The sequence below is a fragment of the Taudactylus pleione genome, unplaced genomic scaffold, assembly GCF_031769625.1.
Source record: "Taudactylus pleione unplaced genomic scaffold, aTauple2 ptg000479l, whole genome shotgun sequence".
NCBI lineage: Eukaryota > Metazoa > Chordata > Amphibia > Anura > Myobatrachidae > Taudactylus > Taudactylus pleione.
In genome coordinates this window covers 14472690-14495391 of record NW_028284881.1, presented here as the reverse complement: position 1 = coordinate 14495391, position 22702 = coordinate 14472690, and the positions used below count along the sequence as shown (strand labels likewise).

The 22702-nt window shown below is 41.2% G+C and overlaps 1 protein-coding gene across 2 annotated transcripts in view; it reads right to left on the bottom strand.

The window, feature by feature from the left end:
• Window positions 1-402: 402 nt before the first annotated feature.
• Window positions 403-22702, bottom strand: part of SUDS3 (SIN3A corepressor complex component SDS3) — a 92577-nt gene continuing 70277 nt past the window's right edge. For both annotated transcript variants that reach the window (XM_088449248.1, XM_088449249.1), the window contains 2 exons: window positions 16820-16904; window positions 403-2668 (listed from right to left, as the gene is read on the bottom strand). In XM_088449248.1, the coding sequence (XP_088305374.1) occupies window positions 2570-2668; window positions 16820-16904 (184 nt within the window). In that variant the 3' untranslated portion in view covers window positions 403-2569. The remainder of the gene's footprint in view (window positions 2669-16819; window positions 16905-22702) is intronic.

The following is a 22702-nucleotide window of genomic DNA, read 5'->3' as shown; positions in this document are numbered from 1 at the left end:
ATCCTTAAAACCCAGACTGTTAGTGTGCCTTGAGGACAGTGGTTGGGAACTCCTGACCTAGGGTGATAATTTTGGGGCTCTACAAATTAACTGTATCCACAGGTTCTCTGATCGTCTGATGTGAATCTCACAGGTGAGGAGTATCTATAACTTTTTTTTTTTTTTTTACAAATAGGCATAAAGAGTGTGGTGCTGTTATTGTTACGCACCCTGTTGTACCAATGAGGTACGAAAGCAAGAACATAACATTTATCTCATCAAACTCAACCAAAAACAAGTATACTTTATAGTTTTTTTTTTAAACAAGGAAAATTCCCTAGATCATGTAGCATGTGCATGCCATGCTGTACTTTTTACTTAACAAGACCTTTCAGAAATCCATACATTCTTCTGAGTCAGGTATACATATAATCAGATGTTTATTTTGGTTGCCCTGGTTGTACCCATGAGCAACATTATTATTCCAAAAAGTCCAATCGTTTCAAAAGCACAGTGGAACCTCAGACACAGCAGTGCATTTAGCAGACCTTGCACGGGGGTATGTACAAACCAATAAAATAAAAGATATGTGCAAATGGAAAATCCCTTCTGCATGTGAGCAACTTCCTGCTACTGGTACATTTCCAAGAGCAGCTAATAGGCCTCAAGCATTTTACCATGAAATATACACAGATGCACAGTTTTAAGTGCTCCCCATTGGCAGTACATTTAAAGGGCAAAAATATGGTGTATAACTAGACATTTATGTGCCACAGAATGAAATGTTGTAGTTAGGCCCATGAACAAAAACACATCCATGGTCCCTTGCTAGAGGACGTAGGTCCATCCTCCAGCTGCACACCATGGTGGTTAGGCCATAGGCTAGAATCCCATTATTGACATATGCTAGACAACAAGGGGATTTAGTTCTCTGTGTGATGCTTTGTTGCCTGTGAATAGCCGCAACAGCATACTTGTGTAAAATCTCTAATATGAATTATGTTATCATATAGCTGGCATGAAGAATGCATTGGCATTTGGTCTAACTGCTTTCCATTTAGTGGGCTACCATTCCTTTCTAAATAAATAAATTGTTCTATTTACTTATGGCTTAAAAGTGCCTATATAAGTCAATATTAGATGATGCTTAGATGAAGTGCTCCACATTTGTAGCAGTGTTTTAATGGTATGGATTTTATTCCACTGCTGAACATGTTTGAGGTAGTGACACACAAGCATTTCCTGCTACAGAAGTCTTCATGTCTATAGTAGATTGTGACCAGGTCTGCTCAATTATTTATTTAAACTCTAAAACATGTTTATCAAGCTTCCTGATAATTTTCCAAAAACATGAATGAGCAATTAAAGAGCTCACGTGAGTTTCCCTTCATGTAACTCATAAATCAAGGATTTTAATTTGAGCCAATGAGACAGTGTACTTTAAATAGAATGGTTGCAATGCCCATCTGATACAACCCTTAGAATGAGTGTGGCTATTCTCAAAGTGGTCATGGTCTGTTTTTTTCAGTACATACAGCTCAGGTCAGCACAAGTTCATACCACAATATTTTAAAAACACCTTGGGAAAATCAGGTGTTTTCCCAATTCCAAGGGACTGTCAATGGCAGTACAACAATAAAACATGAGAACCACCATTTATATTAAATACCTGAGATTGGTGTCTTGCAGACATTGTTGTGGGATGAAAATATTAGTTTCATGTTTTTTTTTTTTTACAAAATGCCAGTTGCAGAGCAGCAGAATGCACTGGTGGTGATAACCTGTGTAATCTAAGATCATACACTTATGATACATTAAAAAACAAACATGTCTGATACAGCTTATACAAACAAAAAGAAAAAACTAAAAACATTTCTCATAAAAGTTACAAAAGGTTAAAAAAAAACTGCTAAATACAAACTGCAAGAATAATACTCAATATCTCACCTGCTTTCATGCAAAACTATGTTTATAGGGAAATCAGGTGAAATATGTAAAACAAGACATGGCCACTTACCTGCATTCTCCTGCTCCTCTGATTTGCCAAGTCCCACAATGTCACTAAGGGTTTGAGCAGGGGTGTCTTGATAAGGCCACTAGAGGCCTAACAGGATTGTACAGGCAAAAGGTAAGTGACATTGTGTTATTATGGTTTTTATTTTACACCCATCACCTAATTCCCTAAATGCTACTGTCACTTTACTTTTGCTGTGAATTCAGTTAAAAAATAAAGACAATTTATGTAGCATGATAAACTTTTTTGAAATGATTCCGATTGCAGTTAATCAGTATCTTAGCTCCAATTTATGCAGATTAACTGAGACATGGTGAATATTTGAGGATTTCCCAGGTCGGCACATTGAAGAACAGTCAACTCATCTTGAAAAACACTCCCCCATAAGTCTTGGGTTCCATATTTGGAAAGAAGTCTGCAGAGCCCAAAAACGATTTGAAAACCTCTATGTATAAATTAATGTTCGCTGATCATATTCTGGATTTCTGTCCATGTTGGTCAGTGATGTCGGCTTCAGTGAGGTGGAGGGCATGTTATCATTAAATGTGCAATGTCAGTTCAAAAGTCTGGCACGTTTCAAGCAGCAGAACGTCTGCGGATAACAAACAAACCCCTCTGTAGTTGGCCTAGGTAGATCCTCATCTTTGTACTGTCACTGCTCTTCCTCACCCAAATCTGCAAACAATTACATGAATAAGATGAAATGCAGTAAAGTTAAAAATCTATTGACTGTTTTAAATGGGCGAGATGTAAAATACAACCATGAAATCTACCTTGAAAGGATTCATAAATGAACATATTATGAATCTATAGTACACACAGTTAAATTCACACTTCATGTTACTAATCCAATTCAACTGAATAATTTAGCTAATTATACATCACACAATTAGCCCAAACACAGTGTTATGATGGAGTGTATCTGCCACAGTACTGATTTTTTTGCTGTATATAACTACTTATCTTCTCTATAGATTAGTGGTTCTCAACCTGGGGAACTCAAAAAAAAGTGTTCTGTAATGGCAGGACATCCAGGTGATAATTAGAAACATAAGGAAAGCAGTGTCCTAGAGATCATTAAATGTATCGCTGTAGGACCCCGATAACTAAATGAAAAAAGTCTGTCCATGTAAACGAAAGTATATAAAGCACTATAGTTTTATGGTCAACTTAAAATGTATCATAATGTAATAAATGAGTATTATATATGTACAATCCATTCTGTTCCCATGCCTTTTGTTTCCTTTAAATCTTGTTTAAAGCACATTTATTGCTTTTATATATCGCAGCACCTAAACTTTTTAATTTACTAGCAATTAAATTAATTACAAATGTATTTCTTTGCTAATTTTAGGGGCACAAATAATGCAGATGGACTGCCAGGGGGTAGACCTTAACATTAAGCAATACTAGCTCACTTATTCTTTCAAATATATTTCAGTGTACATAACAGATACAGGACTAGATAATGTTGCTTAGATTAGATGGAAAATCATCTATTTTGAAAGTTGTTTAAACTCTACCGATGTTTTTATTGAAGGCCACCATGTTTTATACAGTCTACATGCTACAACAAACCCTTTGACACAAAGTACAATGATAAACTGCAAATTGCTTAACGTGTAATTGCCACAGTTTATTTAATAACTAGGCTATTTTCAAACAATTCCCTAATTTTAGACTTGACTGGATTTAATGCTATTATTTCTTATTTAATTCTCATTGTTTAATTTCCTTTTTCTGGTGTGATTGCCTTATGCTGGGCATACACTCTACAATTATCTATCAGATATCTGTCAAATCTGTCTGGTGGGAAGGAAAATCTGGTCCGTTTTCTAGTTTTTGTGAGCAAATTTCTATTGTCATTTGCTCCCATACATTCCCAGATTTTCATTCCAACCAGCCAGATTGGACAGATATCTGACAGATAATTTCATAGTGTATGCCCAGCATTACCGATGCAAAAAAAATATCTAAATTAATTATTTTCTTTTTATTATTTTGTCCAGATATTAAACAAATTGGATTCATTTGATAATTAATGACTCCAGTGTAGTTTTATTAGTGACTGGATCACACTAGTTAAACACACTGCAAAGGTATTTTACTGATAAGAGAATGATTAGGTTTACTATAGTATTTCTCAAAGGGGCCTATGTATCAAGCTTATTTCTCATACATAGCAGGCATAGAGCAGGGATATTTTCATCTAAAATGAAAATATCACCCACGATATTGAGCCTTAATCATCGTGGCAGTTCTGCAATTAATACACAGGCCCCCAAATTCTTTATTGAAGATAAAGCATATTTAAAGGGCTTTTTAAAGCTCTATACAAGCATGGCGTAGTATGCAACATCTCATCTAGCAGCAAGAGGTGCCTGCAATAGGTCATGTAATATTTTAGATGTGTGAAAGCTCTTTAGTGAATACAGAGGATGATTTATCCCAAAAATCAATGCTGTCTACAGTAACAGCAATTCCAGTTTGTACAATGCATAAGAGGGAAGGAGCGTCTCTATTTTGTATCTATCTGGGACAGGAAGGAGGAGGAGGAATCCCCATGACAAAGGCAGACGCAGTGCAGAGGGAAAGAGGTTCAGGGTAAAAGAGAGAAGAAGGTCAAGTAAATCTAAGGGCCTGATTCAGAGTTGGGAATAGAGTGAGATATTTCTCTCAACTGTGAACCTGAACAAACCATATTGCAATACAAGGGGTGTAAATACATAAATTTTTTTACATATGGGGTAAATACTGGCTGATTTTGCATGTAGCCCACAAATACTGCACAGCTTTATTATTACTCTATAATTTAGATGTCAGTTTGGAAACACTCCTCTCAAATCTAAAGCTGCCCACACACACAGTGATATTTAACCCGATCTGGCCGATTCCGACACATTGGAACGACATATCGTGTAAAATATGGCCAAATCCTGAGGAAATAGTGAGTCCCCACTCACAATCACGATGCGCGTCCCCGCTGGTCGCACATCACATCTTCAGATCTGCCGTGCTGTAGGGCAGATCTGACAATCTCAAGTCAGGATGCACTGGGGTAGTTAGGAGGCATGATAGATCGTGTGTCACATTGGCAACATTTTCAGACCAAATCGTTTGCAGGACTGCCAGGGAGCTCCCGGGAGAGTTCAGCTGGAAATCGTACACATCGTGTGATTGAGATCACATCACTATGTGTGTGGGCACCTTGAATCTCTCTGCACATTTTAAATCTGCCCCACCTGCAGTGCAGCATGGTTTCACCAAGATATCTCTCCCGTCTGAATCAGGCCCTAAATCCACAACAGTTGCAGATCTGTTAACACTACAACAAACGTCTTCCCCCATTTGGATCTTGTGCCTGCGTAGGTGGCTTGAGAATGGGTATACACTTTTTTTTTTTTACTTTCATGCTATAAACTAATGAAGAGCATATTACAAAGACAACAATTAAGAGTCAAAGTTAGTGTTGCTACAAATTTTAGATCACAGCGATCCCTATAAAAAGTACATGCTAGATTTAATGTGCTTTATTTATTAATTTTCCCAGCAGGAGTGACTGAGCCTTAGAGGAATAATAACAGTGTATAAAAGCTAACTATGTATAAATATAATGTAAGGTAAGCTATAGAGAGCATTATGTATTTTAAATGTAACACTAACGTCTCAATTAGTAGTAATTATTGTTGGAACACCAGATAACATCACCTCAGCCGTTCTTCCATAGCCTCAATGTTACCAATGAGAGGACTGTGTGGTTAGTAGTCTATATTATGCCTCACACTACAAATCTTTTTGTTTAGTATGACTGTAAAGTGATCTTTAACCAATTTCATCACAAGTTTGGAGGGACCAGGCTTAGATTTACCACCCACCTCTATCCATCTACTTACCTACCGTCAGGCAAACATAGTTAGGTTTTACCTTTCAGCCCAGCTGTGGAGCACCAGGATCATGGTCCACACACAGCCAGATTCCAACTGGATTTATGGGCATTTCCAATAGTAACAATTTAACTCAATATCATTCCAACATATTAACACAACATAAAATATCAAGTTCATAAGTATTTAAACTGGTTACAGCCAGAGCCGGCCCTAGGCATAGGCATTCTAAGCAAACGCCTAGGGGCGACTTGAATGTCTAGGGGCATTCGGCTCTACAGCTCCCCCACCCCCCACTGCCGCGATCGGGAAGAGCAGCCCGTCAGGTGACTCTGTGGTCACGGTGAGGGGCGTTGCACCGCATACGCGGCCACATAGAATGTCATAGTGAGGAGGCCGTGCCGCCGCCATGCAGCAGCCCTGACCGTGAGGAAATGCAATGGGGCGGCAGACAAACTCCGGGTTAAGGGTGTTATCCAATCATGTGATCAGTCCCTAGGACCGATCTCAGTCATAGGTTACATACAGTGTCCCCGAGTCCAGCAGCTGCAGCAGCATAGCTTTCGCGGTCTGCTGTCAAGTTTATCAAGAGAGAGTAAGGTAAGAAGCTGACAGGGATGTGGGACATGTGGAGAACCCACTGCTGTGGAGGGTGCATGGCACAGGGGGACATGTTGAGAAAACGCAGATGGGGGCAAATGCTTGTAGCATACAGAGCACACAAAGGGTAATGTCAGGGAGACTCTAGATATTTGGGGAACATGCTACTGTGGGGGCTGGTCACAAACGCTGGGGACATTTGTGGCACAAAGTGAGGCATGTGGTGAACACACTGATGTGTAGAGGGCATATCAGACTTTTGGGGCATAAGTGATAGGGAAAAAGGTGCTGGGGCATTTGGATCACAGGGGTATATGTGGAGCATGCAGTTGGGGAACAGCTGGGGGCATTTTGGGCACAGGGGGGTATTGTGGGGAAAATTATGCTGGGGGAGTTTGGGGCACGGGGCATTTGGGGAAAAACCTGCTGTGGAATAAGCATGTCAAAGATGCTGGGGGTATGTGTGGCACAGGGGGCATGTGGGGAGCAGATGCTGTGGTTATTTTGGGGCACACAGTGGGGCATGTCACAGACATTTAGGGTACAGGGGGGCATGTGGTTAACATTCTGCAAGGGGGAGCAGATGTTGGGAGGATTTGGAGCACTTGGGGGCATGATGCAAACACACTGCTGGAGGGTGGCAGATGCTGGGGGTATTTAGGGCATATAGGTGAGAAATACCTGGCTGCAGAGGGGGCATGTCAGGGGGAACCTGGGGCCATGTGGGTCAGATAGAATTTTGAGGGAAAATCTGGTGGCAAGGTGTAACATTCAATTGAAGGGGTGGGCATGTGAGAGAGAAGGTGTGAAGCTTCATGGACATATAGCCCTGTCTAGACTATCAAAGAGCTTCTTGCCTACCACCTCTACTCACCCACTGTCTCACACATGTGCTCACCAACCATTTCACCCACCATGTATACAACCACAGTCGACCAGAGCCTCCATCTTCTGTGTGTCTCTATATGCAATGCCTTTATATACCTGTATGTGCGAGTGTCTGTGTACTGTTTTTTTATTTTTTTTTCTTATCTGTGCCAATGTACTTTTCTGTGGGTGTCTATGGCCCGTATTCAATTTGGAGCGAAAAGCCGGAATCGGCAAAGAAGTTTCGCCGATGACGTCATTTCGCCAGGCGGAAAAGTATCGCCGTATTCAATTTGAAAGACTTTTCGCCTAAGCGGAAAGTCAATGCAATGTAATAGCAGGCGGAAAAAAGTGCAGAATTGGGGTTTTGGGGTGCAACGTTGCGGGAACCACCGTGCAGCCTTCAGACAGTCCCCCAAAGGGAAACTGCCTCAAAAAATTTTCAAAAAACACTTAACACCCCAAAAAAATCACTTTCATTTAGGGGGCAAAAAAAAATAAAATGTTGTGGGATAAAGTTAAGAACTAGCGAACTAGACTCTAGGAGGGGTCCCCAAGTATGCCCCATGTGTTTTTTTTTTCATTGCAGGTGTTTGCAGCAGGTGGATTTTTCACGATTGTTTAAACTTAACTTTAGCAACTTTAAAATATGCTGACCCCCATTTTCAAGTACCCCAAATTTACTGGGAAAAGTTATTTTCTGCAAAAAAAAAAAAAATCCTGAATACTATTCTGCACCACTTGTACAAAAACGCTATTTAGCAGCTATTGAGCCCGTTTAAAAACATCAAATACCTTCAACAAGCCAAATCGGGGGTAACCATAGCTAACCCCCATATGAGAGCATCTTTTGGGGGGTGTCAGGCTGATTTCCCCATATCTGACAGGACTTTCTGCTTGTTTCAGTTTCGCCGGGTCCCATTTTCGCATTCTTTCAAATTGAATATGGGGATATGCGGGCACACGCGTGATACTTTTCCGCATGCAAAACAGGCGAAGTAGGAGGAAAGGCCGGGAGTCGAAAAAGTATTGCGGGTGCGAATCAAATTGAATACGGCTCTATGTATTTGTTTGTTTTTCATATCGGGGCAAATGTGTTTTTTTTTTTTTTCCCTATTGGGTCACTGTGTTTGGTTATTTTTTTCCTATGTGGGTTAATGTGTTTTATTTTTTCCTGTTGGGGGCCATTGTATTTTATTTCTATATGGTAATGGAACACTTTTGAAAAGGGAACCCAAATTTATATTATTCCACCTAGAACAAGATTATTACAAACTGCAGAACTATTTATATCTGCTATGCATGCCAAAATGCGATCTGAACATATAAATATAAGGGTTTATTCATTAAGGGGTGCCAAAATCTTTTTTCGCTTACCAAAAAAATTAAGCTTGAGCCGGCCCTGCGACAGCCAGGTCATATAGGTCTCTATATATAAAATATTTGCTGGTGGGATTATCTGCTAGGGAGCATCAGACAAAATTTTGCCTAGGGCACCAAATTGGCTAGGGCCGGCTCTGGTTACAGCACACTACACTATAGTGACAATTAGAGAGGTTTTTCATAATCATTGTACTTTTAAAAATACTCTTAAATAGAACCATTTCAAGTTTCACTAGATAAACCTTTGCTGTAGGTGAGGATAATCCTGTTAGCCCTTACACAATAACCAATATTTAGGAGTCTTACAAAATATGCAAAACCGACCCCAGCAAGCAACAGGACTACACAAGACACTTTGGCAATATAACAAATTACTGGTACGATATGTAGAGAAGTTTATAGAAAAAAAAGGTACCACCACTATTGGAATTGCAGAATTGGTGTTTCAAAAGAGGGCTCATCATAATTGTGACAAGGTGTTCGTGTTTTAGATGGTCACTGTCAATATAGGCATCCACAGTGGAAGTAATGGTGAATTCCACGCAATGGGCAATTTATTAGGTACACCTGCTTGTTAATGTAAACATCTAATTAGCCAACAATGTGGCAGCTGCTAATGCATAAAAGAACACGGTAAGAGAGGGTTTAGTAGTTGTTCAGACCAAACACCAGAATTGATAAGAAATGTGATCTAAGTGACTTTGATCATTAAATGAATACTGGTGCCAGACAGGGCGATTTGAGTGTATTAAAAACTGCTAATATCCCAGGATTTTCATGCACAATAGTGTTATAGAGTTTACAGAAAATACGTGAAAACAAAACAAAATAATGTGCGGCAGTTCTGTGGGTAAAACACCTTTTGAATGAGAGATGTCAGGAGAATGGCGAGGCTGGTTCAAGTAGGCAGGAAGGTGATAACTCAACCATGCACTACAAAAGTGGTATGCAGAAAAGCATCTGTGAAGGCACAGCACGTTGAACCTTGCACTGGATGGGTTACAGCAGCAGAAGACCATACTGGGTTCCACTCCTGACAGCTAAGAACAGGAAACTAAGGATACAGTGGTACAGACTCACCAAAACTGGACTGTTGAAGGCTAGAAAAACAAGAGTTATGGTAAAACTTACCTTTGTTAACGCTCTTTTTTCAAAGTCCATAGGGAGACCTTGGGGTGTAGGTGGTGGTTGAGGACTGGGCACCACGCAGTTAAAGCTTTCAGCTCCCAGGATGCATTGGTCCATCCCCCTATATCCCGCCCCCGTGCAAGAGGCACCTCAGTTCGTGATAAGCCAAAGGCCGGAGGAGGAGGAGGAGGAGAAGAGAGAAAAGGAAGATTGGTACACACAAGAATCACACTCTCACGGAGAAGGAGACGGGAAACCGGTGACCAGAAACATAACCCATATGAAGCTAGGTGCGTCAGGGCAGGTGCCCTGTCGACCCTACGGACTTTGAAGAAAGTTTACAAAGGTAAGTTTTACCATAACTCATTTTCTTCTTCAGGGTCCATACGGCTCCACAGGGAGACCTTGGGGTATGTCCCAAAGCAGTCATTTAAGGGTTGGGACGCTCCTGTGCTGAGAGGAGAATCCAGCGCCCAAATGAAGCATCCTGATAGGCAAATGTAGCAAAGGCATAAAACCTCAGAAATGTATGGACAGAGGACCGCAAGGCCGCCTTACCAAGCTGTTCAGCTGCGGCGCCACGGCGAGCTGCCCACGAAGGCCCATCAGAGTGAGTAGAATGAGCAGTAACAGTAGCCGGTACAGGAAGGCCTGCCTGCGTGTAAGACTGTGAAATAGTAATGCAAAGCCATCTAGCCAATGTCTGTTTGTTGGCGGACCATCCCTTCTTGTGAAATCCATAGAGCACAAATAAGGAGCCTGATCTCTGAAGGGAACTGGTACAGTCCACGTATATCATGAGGGCACGGACCACATCAAAGGAGGCCTCACTTGCCAATAGGTCTGGTGATTGAAAGGCCGGGACTACAATTTCCTCATTAATGTGGAAACTAGTAACAACTATTGGAAGGAAACCAGGGCGAGTCCGAAGCACAGCCTTGTCCTGATGGAATATCAGAAATGGGGAGCGACAGGAGAGCATCCCTAAATCTGACACCCTTCTGGCGAATGCCATAGCCAGAAGAAAAAAAGTCTTAGCCGTGAGCCACTTGAGTTCCACAGAGTCCAGGAGTTCAAATGGAGGACCCTGGAGGGCACAAAGCACTACTGACAAATCCCATGGAGCCACTGGATGGACAAAGGGAGGCTGTAAACAGAGGACACCCTGGAGGAAGGTGTGGACATCCGGTAGTGGAGCAAGTCTACGTGGGAACCAAATGGATAGACCAGAGACATACACTTTCAGTGACGCCAGGCGGAGTACAAGGTCTAATCCAGCTTGAAGGAAAGCCAGGACTCTGGAAATCCTAAACACTTGGGGGTCGTAGATTCTGGTATGAGACCATCGGAAATATGTATGCCACACTGGCAGATCAAAGCAGAGGCTGGCTTACGCGCTCTGAGCATAGTTTTGACTACAGAGCTAGAGAATCCTTTGGACCTCAGGAAGGAGGTCTCAAGAGCCACACCGTCAAAGACAGACGACCCAGGTCCGGGAAAAGGCAAGGACCCTGAGACAACAGGTCCGGTCGTTGAGGCAGCAGAAACGGAGTGTCGATGGAGAGACTCCGAAGATCTGAGTACCAATGACGTCTGGGCCAAGCTGGAGCCACCAGTAGGACAGTACCTCCGTCTTGTTTGAACATCCAAAAGAACTCGAGGCAGAAGGGAGACTGGAGGGAATAGGTACGCAAACTGGATGGTCCACTTCACTGATAATGCAGCCACAAAGGTTGCCTAGGCATCTCTTGTTCTGGACCCATACACCAGCAGTTTGTGATTGTGTCAGGAGGCCATGAGATTCACCTCTGGGAGACCCCATCTGCTCACTAAGAGTTGAAAAACCTCTTGGTGAAGAGACCATTCCCCGGTATGCACGTCGTGACGGCTGAGGAAGTCTGCTTCCCAATTGAGAACTCCCGGAATAAACAACGCAGAGATGGCCGGGAGGTGACCCTCAGCCCATGTCAGAATGCGTGACACTTCTGTCATTGCTGCCCGACTTAAGAGTGCCTCCTTGATGGTTGATGTAAGCCACTGTTGTGACATTATCGGACTGTACCTATACAGGTTTTCCGTGAAGTATGTCCTGGGCCAGTATGAGGGCCCTGTAGACAGCTCGAAGTTCCAATATGTTGATCGGCAGGGTTGATTCGGCCGATGTCCAACGGCCCTGAAAGAAGTGTGGACCGATCACTGTGCCCCAAACCCGGAGACTGGCGTCTGTTAGGAATACCCAGTCCGGGTTCCAAAAGGGTCGACCCTTGGTTAGATGAGAGGTCTGTAGCCACCAAGAGAGGGACAGACACACTTCCGGAGACAGTACCATCATCTGAGCTTTGATCCGATGGGGTAACCTGTTCCACCTGGAGGGGATCAGCCTTTGCAAAGGCCTGGAGTGTAATAGACCATACTCCACCATGTCAAAGGTGGACACAATGGATCCCTGAACCTACATTGCTGAATTGATTGACACCCGGTGACTGTGGACACATCAGCGCACTCGTAGTTGAAATGTGGAGATCTTGTCTGATGTCAGAAAGATTCTCTGATCTTGAGAATCCAGCAGGGTTCCCAGATGAATCATTCTCTGAGGGATTCAAGGAGGACTTTTTCCAGTTGATTAACCATCCGTGCTGGTGAAGGAAAGCCATGGTTAGCTGCAGATGGCGGTGAAGCATTTCTGGGGATCCTGCTAAAAGCAGGTGGTCAACCAGATATGGTAGCAGTTGGACACCCTGACCACACAGGTGGGCCGCCATGATAGCCATAATTTTGGTAAACACCCGCGGAGCTGTGGATAGTCCAAAGGGCAGAGCCTGAAATAGGAAGTGTTGCTGTAGTATAGCAAACCGGAGATATCGCTGATGTGAGGGCGCTATAGGTACATGTAGGTACGCGTCCTGAATATCCATAGATACCATAAAGTCCCCAGGCTCCATATCTAGGATGATAGACCATAGGGTTTCCATCCTGAACCTGGGTAACCTAAGGAATTTGATCAGGGATGTGAGGTTGAGGATAGGCTGATGAGAGCCCTTCCGCTTCTGAACCGGAAAGGAGTAGAATAATAACCAGTACCCCACTGAGATAGCGGGACTGGCACAATTACCCTTGGACTGTATGGCTTTCTGGATTTGTAGGGCCTTATGCTGGTCTGAAGGAGAGCCTGTGTAGAAAAACTGGTGAGGAGGCAGTCGAAGAAATGAGAGGGCGTACCCATGAGAGACCACTTCTCTTACCCAAGAATCAGTGGTGGTTTGACACCAGCACTGGGCAAACTGAAGAAGTCGGCCTCCCCCACTCTGGGATCCCCGTCCTGTCAGGCTGAGGGCTTATCCTCGGGTTTTGAAGCAGGGCGTCTGGTGGTCCAGGCCTGCTTGATCCTGGGCTTGACGGCCCTATTGGAAGCCAACTGCCTAGGAAAGGACTGCCCTTTAGGATTTCCGTGAGAACGAAAGGACTTAAAAGATGTAGTCCGAGGCTTTGTAGCAGTAACAAAATACAATCAAAGTCTCAAGCACTCCAAGTATCAGGGATTGTACCAGTATTATGTGGCCAATAGTAGTAAAAAATAAAAAATGTTCAGTCTCTATGGAATGGTAGTGATCCCAGTATAGTTCTCTTTTTTCACAAAGGTAACTGTATGAAAGTTCCAAAAATACTCAGCCTTTATGGATAGTGGTACTCCAAATGCTGTATTCTTCAAAAGTGTCTGGTTATTTCACTTCTCTCTGTAATGGCTCCTCGCTATGGCTCTCCTTCCCTTCATATAGGTTCTCAGTCCCAATATATAGAAGATATAAAAGAAGGGATGCCAACATAGCATAAAACCATAAACATTTATTTAAAATAATACAGATAAAACAGATGGCCGCGTACCGTTATAGACCTTTTAAGAAAGGTACAATGTAGAACATATAGGGGTATTTGGCTCCCCCTATAGAGCACTACCTTTCCCAATGCAGGTACTTATCAGTCAGCAGTTCTGATGGTGACTGCTGACTGTCACCATCAGAACTATGAAGGGAAGGAGAGCCATAGCGAGGAGCCATTACAGTGAGAAGTGAAATAACCAGACACTTTTGAAGAATACAGCATTTGGAGTACCACTATCCATAAAGACTGAGTATTTTTGGAACTTTCATACAGTTACCTTTGTGAAAAAAGAGAACTATACTGGGATCACTACCATTCCATAGAGACTGAACATTTTTTATTTTTGTCTATTGAGACAGATTATATATTATATGTGTTAACTACTATTGGCCACATAATACTGGTACAATCCCTGATACTTGGAGCGCTTGAGACTTTGTTTGTATTTTGTTATTTGTAAGTAATTCGTGAAGATTACCATTCTGTCTTGAGCTGCCCGGGGTGGCGTGGACCGCATTTGCTTTTCATCTGCTCTCTTTGTAGCAGTAGTTGCTGATGGCAGAATTGCAGTTTTTGATGCCGGCAACGTGGTTACAGGTCTGGGCCAAACAAGATGTCCCCAATATAGGGTAACACTTCTAGGCCTTTCTTGGAATACTCATCTGCCATGAGCGTAGCCACAGGGTACGGCGGACAGACACTGCCGCGGCCAAGACTCTGGAGTTTAGGAGACTGGCATCAAACGTCGCTTCTCCAATACAGGGAGCTGCATCTCGTATGTGAGCGACGGTGGGTGCTTAGATTTAGAGTCTGGCTCGTCATCTACTATGAGTAAGATGGATCTAACAGCTTGCACCAAGGCAGGAATATTAATTTTAGACCGACTCTCGTCCTCCCCCAGAGGGGAGTCAAGTGTTAGAGAGATCAGCATCTTCTGCCTCTTCAGATGATACTTCAGAATCTGAGATCTGCGTGGACTGTGATAACAGGAAGCTTAGAAGGCTTACTGGGTAGGTGCTTCTCACCTTGCAACATAGTTTGAAAGGCTGTAGAGGTAGCCACCAGACTCTGTACAGAGCTAGAGAGTAGGTCAACCCATGGAGGGGGCACAGGAGGTACCTGTATTGCCTGAACCTGTTGTGGCAACCCCATAGGGGGAATAATGGCCTGTTGTGGTAACCCCATAGGGGGAATTACAGCCGGTACCAATAGGCGGTCCGCAATAGTAGTCAGCACCTGAGAAAAGGAAGCCCAGGGGGGCTCTTGTGCAGAAGCTGGGGGTCTGATTGGCCTGGTGGAGTATAACACTTAACACACAACCCATCTTGTATCAAATCCTCCTCACTTAAGCCTGCAGCACATAATTTGCATGATAGAAGTATGGATGCAGATGCTTGCTTCCTACGCTTGCCTTTGCTAGACATAGCTGTAGAGTAGTATAGCACACAATATGGCAATGGGTATAATACAACCACTGGGTATGTAGGATACAAGTAGGAATGCAATATAATGATCCTGTCTTATGCTTGGGCAAGCTGCAGGAGTGCACAGCACAAATACGGCACAGTGCAGTAACCACTGTATGTGACAACCTTCACAAATACATTTGTTGTAGAGATGTGAGGCACTGGAAAAACCCTGAATACACCTGTAGTTTAGGGCAAAGTAAGAAAAATGGAAAGATATATACTGACTGTATAGAGAAATAAAACAATCAGGCAGTGCTAGCATAAGTCACATACATTGCAGAAATACCAAATAACTGCAGAAGGGCACTGCAATCAACTACACAGATTCTGAGGTCAATGACTCAACATCTGGACTGTTGGACAGTCTGTTGCTGCATGCTCAGCAGCAAAAAATACAAAATAAACAAATCATAAAAGTAAAAACTAATTTGGGCTGCCTAAGCAGCCCACTGCATCATGGTGACCCGACTCCGGCCAGGCACTGACAAAACTGAGGTGCTTCTGGCTCGGGGGCGGGGTATAGGGGGATGGATCGATGAATCCTGGGAGCTGCAAGCTTTAACTGCGTGGTGCACTGTCCTCAATCACCACCTACACCCCAAGGTCTCCCTGTGGAGCCCTATGGACCCTGAAGAAGAAATATATTGATTGGTCTGATGAATATCGATTTCTGCTGTAAAATGCAGACGGTAGGAGCAGAATTTGGCCTATGTACCATGAAACAATTATGGCTTTTGTCACCAGTTCAGGATGGTAGTGTAACTGTGTGGGGAATGATTTATTGGCAAATATTAGTAATTACTCTTTTTATACCAATTGAACATTATTTAATGTCACAGCTGCGACCATGTCCATAGTCTACTGATCTCCTAAGGTCTACAAAAGATGTCACCTCAAGCTGGCACCATGAACATGACAAAGAGTTCAGTGCACCAGTCACCATATCTCAATCCACTAGAGCACCACTGAGATGTGGTGATGTTTTAAACATGAATGTATAGCCGACATGTATGATCTATCAGGTCAATATGGACCAGGATCTCTAAAGAATGTTTCCAGCACCTTGTTGAATGCATGCTATGAAGAGTCCAGACTGTTCTGAGGGCAAAGGGGACCTATCCCCAGTAATGGAAAGCTGTACCTAATAAAGAAACCCCAGAGTGTTTTACATGTAATGCTTCCTTAAACAATCAGGTTAACAGGTTTTTCACTAGAGGTTTTTATTTAATGTACGAATGGCTAATAAAGTAACAATTAGAAAACATTTAAAAAACTTATTAAATATGTCCAAATGACTAAACCCGTACCATCAATTAATACAAAGTGAACATTATACAGACACACACCGTATATTAACATTTGTAGTGATGAAGTCTTGCTATAGTGCAAAGATTCCCCAATGCTGTCTCTAAGGCTCCCCAACAGCTCAGGTTTTAGAGATATCCATGGTTAAGCACAGGTGGTTAAATCAAATTGACTGACGTACTTAATTACGTCACCTGTGTTCAACCATGGATATCTCTAAAACCTGAACTGGTGGGAGCCTTGAGGACCGCATTTGGGAACCTCTGCTTTAGTGCATTAAAAGAATGGATCACATTACAATTTATAGCTACCTCATTCGTTCCCACAGAACTGATCACACAACTGATTTTCGTGTTGTCCTTGGACTCTAGGTATATTGCTTGACTCTTGTGGTACCTGCATGGAATCAGAGACATCGCCCATCAGATAAATCATTCAGTAACAGCACTGTCCATGAAAGTCTCCCACTTTGAAATTAAACAGTTTCGCCATTTTGAGGACAATTGAAACATCTGTAAAACATGTTACGCAAGGCTTAATTTGCAATGCATTTTCCTCATACGAAGAATATGAAGCTTTGGTTTCCACTTTGTGACCAATACAATTTGTGCAACGAAAATTATATCAAAACTAATCTGAGCAGAATAAAAAACGTTCACCATTTATAGAGAATTACATATTTGAAACAGGACAATGAAGTTATATACAGTCAAGTGCATAAATATTGGGACATTGACAGAATTTCCATATTTTGGCCTCTATTCACCACCACAATGGCTTTGAAATGAAACAAACAAGATGTGCTTTAACTGCAGACTTTCAGATTTAATTTGAGGGTAATTACATCCAAATCATGTGAACGGTGTAGGAATTACAATGGTTTCTATATGTGCCTCCCACTTTTTAAGGGACCAACAGTAATGGGACTATCAACTCAAAAGCTATTTCATGGACAGGTGTGGGCTATTCCCTCATTATTTCATTATCAATTAAGCACGTAAAAGATCTGGAGTTGATTCTAGGTGTAACAATTGCATTTGGAATCAGTTGCTCTTGACTCTCAATATGAGATACAAAGAGCTGCCACTATCATTGAAGCAAGCCATCATTAGGCTGAAAAATCAAAACAAACCCATCAGAGAGATAGCAAAAACATTAGGTGTGGCCAAATCAACTGTTTGGAACATTCTTAAAAAGAAAGAACGCACCGGAGAGCTCAGCAACACCAAAAGACCCTGAAGACCACGGAAAACAACTGTGGTGGATGACAGAAGAATTATTTCTCTGGTGAAGAAAAACCCCTTCACAACAGTTGGCCAAATCAAGAACACTCTCCAGGAGGTAGGTGTATATGTGTCAAAGTAAACTATCAAGAGAAGACTTCACAAGAGTAAATATAGAGGGTTCACCACAAGATGTAAACCATTGGTGAGCCAGAAAAACAGAAGACCAGATTAGAGTTTGCCAAACAACATCTAAAAAAGCCATTACATTTCTGGAACAATATCCTATGGACAGATGAGACAAAGATCAACTTGTACCAGAGTGATGGGAAGAGAAGATTATGGAGAAGGAAAGGAACTGCTCATGATCCAAAACATACCACCTCATCAGTGAAGCATGGTGGTGGTAGTGTCATGGCGTGGGCATGTATGGCTGCCAATGGAACTGGTTCCCTTGTATTTATTGATGATGTGACTGCTGACAAAAGCAGCAGAATGAATTCTGAAGTGTTTCGGGCAATAATATATGCTCATATATTCAGTCAAATGCTTCAGAACTCATTGGACGGCGCTTCACAGTGCAGATGGACAATGACCCGAAGCATACTGCAAAAGCAACCAAAGAGTTTTTTAAGGCTAAAAAGTGGAATGTTATGCAATGGCCAAGTCGATCCCCTGACCTGAATCCGACTGAGCACGCATTTCACTTGATGAAGACAAAACTGAAGAGAAAATGCCCCAAGAACAAGCAGGAACTGAAGACCTTTGCAGTAGAGGCCTGGCAGAGCATCACCAGGGATGAAACCCAGCGTCTGATGATGTCTATGCGTTCCAGACTTCAGGCTGTAATTGCCTGCAAAGGATTTGCAACAAAGTATTAAAAAGTGAAAGTTAGATTTAGGATTGTTTAGTTTGTCCCATTACTTTTGGCCCCTTAAAAAGTGGGAGGCACATATAGAAACTGTTGTAATTCCTACACCGTTCACCTGATTTGGATGTAATTGCCCTCAAATTAAATCTGAAAGTCTGCAGTTAAAGCCCATCTTGTTTGTTTCATTTCAAAGCCATTGTGGTGGTGAATAGAGGCCAAAATATGAAAATTCTGTCAATGTCCCAATATTTATGCATCTGACTGTATATAAACATATTAGGCCTAAAACAGAGTACACACTATATGACCGTGCACTTTAGCGATGTGATGTAGCGATACATCACAGCGCCATACACACTAAACGGTCCAGCGTATAACGGCATTATGTATCGTTACATTCTGCATGTAGCACCGCATCAGCTGTGGACTACTGATGTGCAGCACTGCCGATGGGACGATTCAATGAATGACAGAATAGGCATACACACTATACGATGTGTATGATATATCTTTCCTATCTGGGGTCGGAACGATATATCAGATGATAAACTGGGTACACACTATCCAATCTAAGGAGCAAATTAACACGAGAGCATTACGAAGGATGAAGGTCTCCCAATTTGTAACTAAAGTGCAGTGTACATAAATATAACAAAAATAAGTCAACAAAAATGATGACAGTACAGTATGAAAACCTATACTTTTTAAAGCTTGAGCACAATATTTTACAGTAAACAACACTAAACATGTTCATTTTGTGGTGTCCTAAATGACACTCAAGATAATTATTGTGACATTTCCAGACTAAGGAAGAGCTCTCAGCTGTTCACCAGCAGAGAAAAAGGAATAGCATAACATCATTACATAGCCTGCTGACCATCCTTAGAACGTCTTGCAAACAAAAGATAATATTTAATATTTAAAAAATTAGATTATCCGATGGATATATAACCTCATGCATATGAGGAAACGTATACATCCTTTGCCAGAAAGCTCGAGCGACTGTCATTATTAATTTATTCACAAACACAGGAAAAATAAAATTACTGTTTAGTTACTGCATTGAAAATATTAAGTATCACAGAATACAATGAAGGAAATGCAAACCAATATAAACTAGCAAGCGTTCTAGAGAGTAGAGAAAGTATTCACAAGACTTTGTTATAGAACAATTATAACTTCCAGTTTATTATTTGTGAAGATAATTATAGTTTTGAATATTTTTATTGTTTACAGACATTCTTCCCTTTGAGTATATTAAGCCTGCATAAGATAGGACAATATAAAAAGGAGAAAATAATGGTTCAATAACCTAAAATGGTCTTTTATTTGAGTTATGTACAGGAAAGAAAGCATCAAAATATTATTTAATTTCCTATTCCCATGGGAGGCATAGCTTATAGTCACACAGATGGCAGCCAGGAGTGGTCCCTAGTGGTCCCTTTTTGCTCCCCTCCCGCTCATCCTCCACCCTTCTGACAAATGTGTCATGAGACAGAAACATACTTCAATCTGCATTGGAGTAGTGCATATGGAGATGGGTGGAGGGGTTTTATCATACAAGAGAAGGTCTCATCTGAAAAGACAAGAACAATGGTGGTATTTCAAATTAGCTGTTTAACTGCTGTTTATAGCAGTCACTTATAGCAGACAAAGTCTTTGTGTACATGTATTACTTTATACTAGATAAATCATGAGGACATCTGTAAAATGATAAGAGTTACTGAGTATAGGTTTGGAGATTAGCTTTAACATTAACATTGAAGCTACTAAACATTTATAGTACCCATGTATTAATGTTTTGAATATGTTGTGATGGAGGTGGTACTTCAGAAACCTTTGGTGCTTGTAATATTGAAAGTTTGGCACCCAAATAGAAATCAGGAGCGTATGCATTTTATTGGGCTAAACACACACAACATACACAGAATAAAAACTAAAGTGTAGGATAAAACAAGTTATTTAAGTGCAAAAAATATTTAAATGAGCCACAGACAAAAGAACCAAACAGACCAGCATTTTGAAGTATGAAGTTAACTCTGCATGGCCTTCCATAGACAGACAAATACTAAACCATTCAATAGCAGGCTGCAGTTCCTTCATTCTTTTTGGTCAGGGCCGTTAAACTGCAAAAGGGTATGGAATATGGAATCATATCTTCGCCACAGAGTCAGTGGCTTTACTCTGTATTTTCTGTTACCAAAACTAAAACAAAACACACATTTATCCCTGAATGAACAGTGGCACCTAGTGGCTCAATGTTGTCTGTAAGCTGGAGATGAACCTTTCTAAGGTGAATGTAGTGTTCAACTATATGGCAAGTTTAGTAAAAGGCAGAGCCGTAACTAGACTTTTTGGTGCCCTGTGCCAGAGAGAGAATTGCCTCCCCCCCATTTTTTTTAAAATAGGGACATAAGAGTGCACCTGAAAAAAGGCCATGGCCTCATGGGGAAGGGCCAGGGAAGAGATAGAAATGGCCAGGAGATGCTGGGGATAAAAGAAGAGGAAGCTACAAGTGAGAATGACAACAGGAAAAGTGACAGCCCAAACAGCGCCCCCCTACCCTGCTGTGCCCTGTGCCATGGCACAGGTCGCACTACCCTAGTTACGGCCCTGATAAAAGGTTGTGTATAGAGCCAAATAATCAGTTATTTCATTATGCGGTGCTAACAATTTACCAGTTTCCAAATCAGAAAATGGGAGAGAAGTTTATTTCCAAAACAAGAAAGATCAGCAACCTTTCTACAAATATTGTCACCAAATCAGTGATAGCACAACATCATACAACCTCCCAGCACTGTCAGACTGGTTGATAAAGACCATGGTGTACATTAAAATTTTATCCCATAATAAATCAATAAACATTTAAGATGTGTATGCAAATGATCTATCTACATGAAACAAAATACTAAGCCTTTAAACATAATTATGCAAATCTCTAATTACTGATCCACTTTAAATATCAAGATTTTTATCTGCTTCAATATTTAAAGATTTCAGGGCTTTTTATTAAACAGCCCACAATATTTTTTTTCTCTTTAAAGGCATATTAATCCTATTCTGTTTTACTATCTATTTTTATTTCCTTATGTATATATTCCAGATATTGTCCTTATTTCAATAACTGTCACTGTGCCTGCTTAGTTTAACAGAGTTTAGCTTGCCTGGAAAACAATTGTATTCTATGTTAATCCACTGATGTCTTCTCAAAATCGCCCTACCAATCTTTTGTTTACATTGTGCATTTTTTATTGAAAGTTTTGAGAGAGAAATACACCCAAACAGGGAAACCGGTATATAAATTTGAAGGCATATATGAGAAGTATTATCGTATAAGGATATATATTAATAAAATAAAGTGAACATCTGACAAAATAAAAACTAGCCAATGTGTTGATGGACATGAGAAACTGAAAAATATAGGAACAGGAACAATAATGTCCAAAATACCCCACAACATTCACGGATAACCTAGGCAACACCTGAAGGCGCCATTCGGGCGTGCACATAATAAAACCAAAGTAATACTGATGCATAGAGGTCATACAATAATCAAAAGTGTGGAAAATAATAAAATACACATCCGCAAGGATTTCAAAACAAAAACCTCTCATGGCCCCCAACCCTATATACCCTATCCCACAAAATAAACCAATACACAAAAGTAATAATTACACTCAATACAAAAAATAAATTGAGTACGTTACCCCCGTAGAATAGTAAGTTATGTGCAAAGTTAGATAAAATAAGTGTGAAAACAAACATACATACTATAAATATAGATGACAGAGACACTAAATAAGTGGCCATAGGCTAGATATAGCAAACTTCCCCCATAAAATAATGAATTATCTGCAAACATTAATGAGCTTGCAAACTGACATAATAGAAATACAGATACTAAATAAATGGCCATAAACTAAACAGTTCTCTTCTCCCGTAAAACAATAATTTGTATTCAAATTTTAAATAAAATGAGCTAGAGAACAGCAAAACTATAAATAATAAAAAGTTACACAAACAGTATGGAAATCACGCAGTAGCTAAAGAGAACCAATATTCATAGATAACGCAAAAAGCATCTCAGCAACCAGTGGAAC